Genomic DNA, 1564 nt, shown 5'->3' with positions numbered 1-1564 from the left:
CTCTTCTTCTTCTTCTTCTTCTTCTTCTTCTTCTTCTTCTTCTTCTTCTTCTTCTTCTTCTTCTTCTTCTTCTTGCTGCTGTCCTATTTATTGTTACTGCTGCTGAGAGTGAATTACCAATCAAGAAAAGTAGCTTGTTTTAATGTTTTTGTCTACGGACCGAAAATTACTCAAAACGAATTCCCTACTTGAAAGAATCATTGCTGTAACACACAACCACAATGCTCTCTTTTAGATGATCAAAGATTGTTTGTTTTCATCATCCCTTCTGATTGTAACACTTTGCCTGCACTTTAAAAAATACAAAGCAAAGCAAGCAGAGTTAAGCAAGCTTTAAAATACATACGTAGATATCTTGAACAAGTGGGTGACAGGGAAATAATATGGGGTTTGAGAGCAGTTGAGCAGGGAAAATCAGTGGCGAACAATAATCGCCGATGTCTATTTCATATTTGGCACCTGGGGAAGGACTTCAACATGAATCCCTTGACGTGGGAGAGCCTAGCTCTTGACAGACGCAGTTGGAGAGCAGCGGTCACAAATGGCAGCGAATCATGAGGCTTCACGAATAAGAAATGCTGAAGCCAAGAAAGAAGCGCACAAGCTGCATACACAACAAGTCGAAATGAAGCTTTTAAATGCTCGGAGTGTCGCAAACTTTTCTTTGCCAAAACTGGTCTGATCGATCTCAGCAGGAGCCACATTCCGTTTTAATCCTTATTGGTTTCTTCTATTTCCCTAAAGAAATATTCTCCTCTGCAGATTCGCTGGTCATGGCCAGTCACTGACGGACGAACTATTACAAGATTAGTATTACCCGAGTAAGAAGAATACATTTCTTGTGTTTGTTTATTTGTTTGAGAAAAGAGAAAGATGTCGATATCGACACAATAAGTAATGATCATTTAGTGCAGGGAAAAAGTAAGACAGATAAAATAGACAGACATAACAGTCAGTGAGTAATGAAGTAAGGACATACAAGTGGTCGCCTCTAACCACCCACGAAAAGAAATGTTTCGTAACAACACATAGAACAAATTATTTAACTTTCATCTCTCATTTTCTTTCTCTCTTTTCCCCCAGGATACCGTGATCTGGAAGACGTGACGGTTAAAGAAGGCGGGAAGGCCAGGTTCCTGTGTCAGACGTCCATCCACCCGCGCCACGTCTCCGGAAAGAACTTCCGGGACCGGGTCACCGTCCACTGGACCTTCAATGGACGCCGGCTCGACCTTGACCCTGAGGAGGACTCCGGGAGTGAGGAAGATGAGGAGGAGGAGGAGGTGGCAGAGTACTCGTCTATGGAGAAAAAGCATTACATATTCAAGTCGTACCAGAACAGACATGTGCTGCTGATCAATAAGGCGAGGAAGGAGGATGAGGGAGAGTACTCGTGCGTCACCACTCTCGGGGATAAGGTGGACATGGCGTCTGGGATACTCACCGTGCAAAGTGAGTTGTTGAATGTTATCTATTTATCTATCTATTTATCTATCTATCTATCTATCTATCTATCTATCTATCTATCTATCTATCTATCTATCTATCTATCTATCTATCTATC

At 42.0% G+C, this 1564-nt stretch overlaps 1 protein-coding gene across 1 annotated transcript in view; it reads left to right on the top strand.

Moving 5' to 3' along the window:
• Window positions 1–1453, top strand: part of LOC106013250 (neural cell adhesion molecule L1) — a gene marked incomplete at its 3' end in the record, with an annotated part of 77905 nt that extends 76452 nt beyond the window's left edge. Inside the window, 1 exon segment of the mRNA XM_035972584.1 lies at window positions 1084–1453. Within this exon segment, the coding sequence (XP_035828477.1) occupies window positions 1084–1453 (370 nt within the window).
• Between the last annotated feature and the right edge of the window lie 111 nt (window positions 1454–1564).

Source organism: Aplysia californica, unplaced genomic scaffold (genome assembly GCF_000002075.1).
Source record: "Aplysia californica isolate F4 #8 unplaced genomic scaffold, AplCal3.0 scaffold00023, whole genome shotgun sequence".
In the NCBI taxonomy this organism is placed as follows: Eukaryota; Metazoa; Mollusca; class Gastropoda; order Aplysiida; family Aplysiidae; genus Aplysia; species Aplysia californica.
The sequence above is the reverse complement of the archived record's forward strand: the minus strand, read 5'-3'. Positions and strand labels throughout refer to the sequence as shown.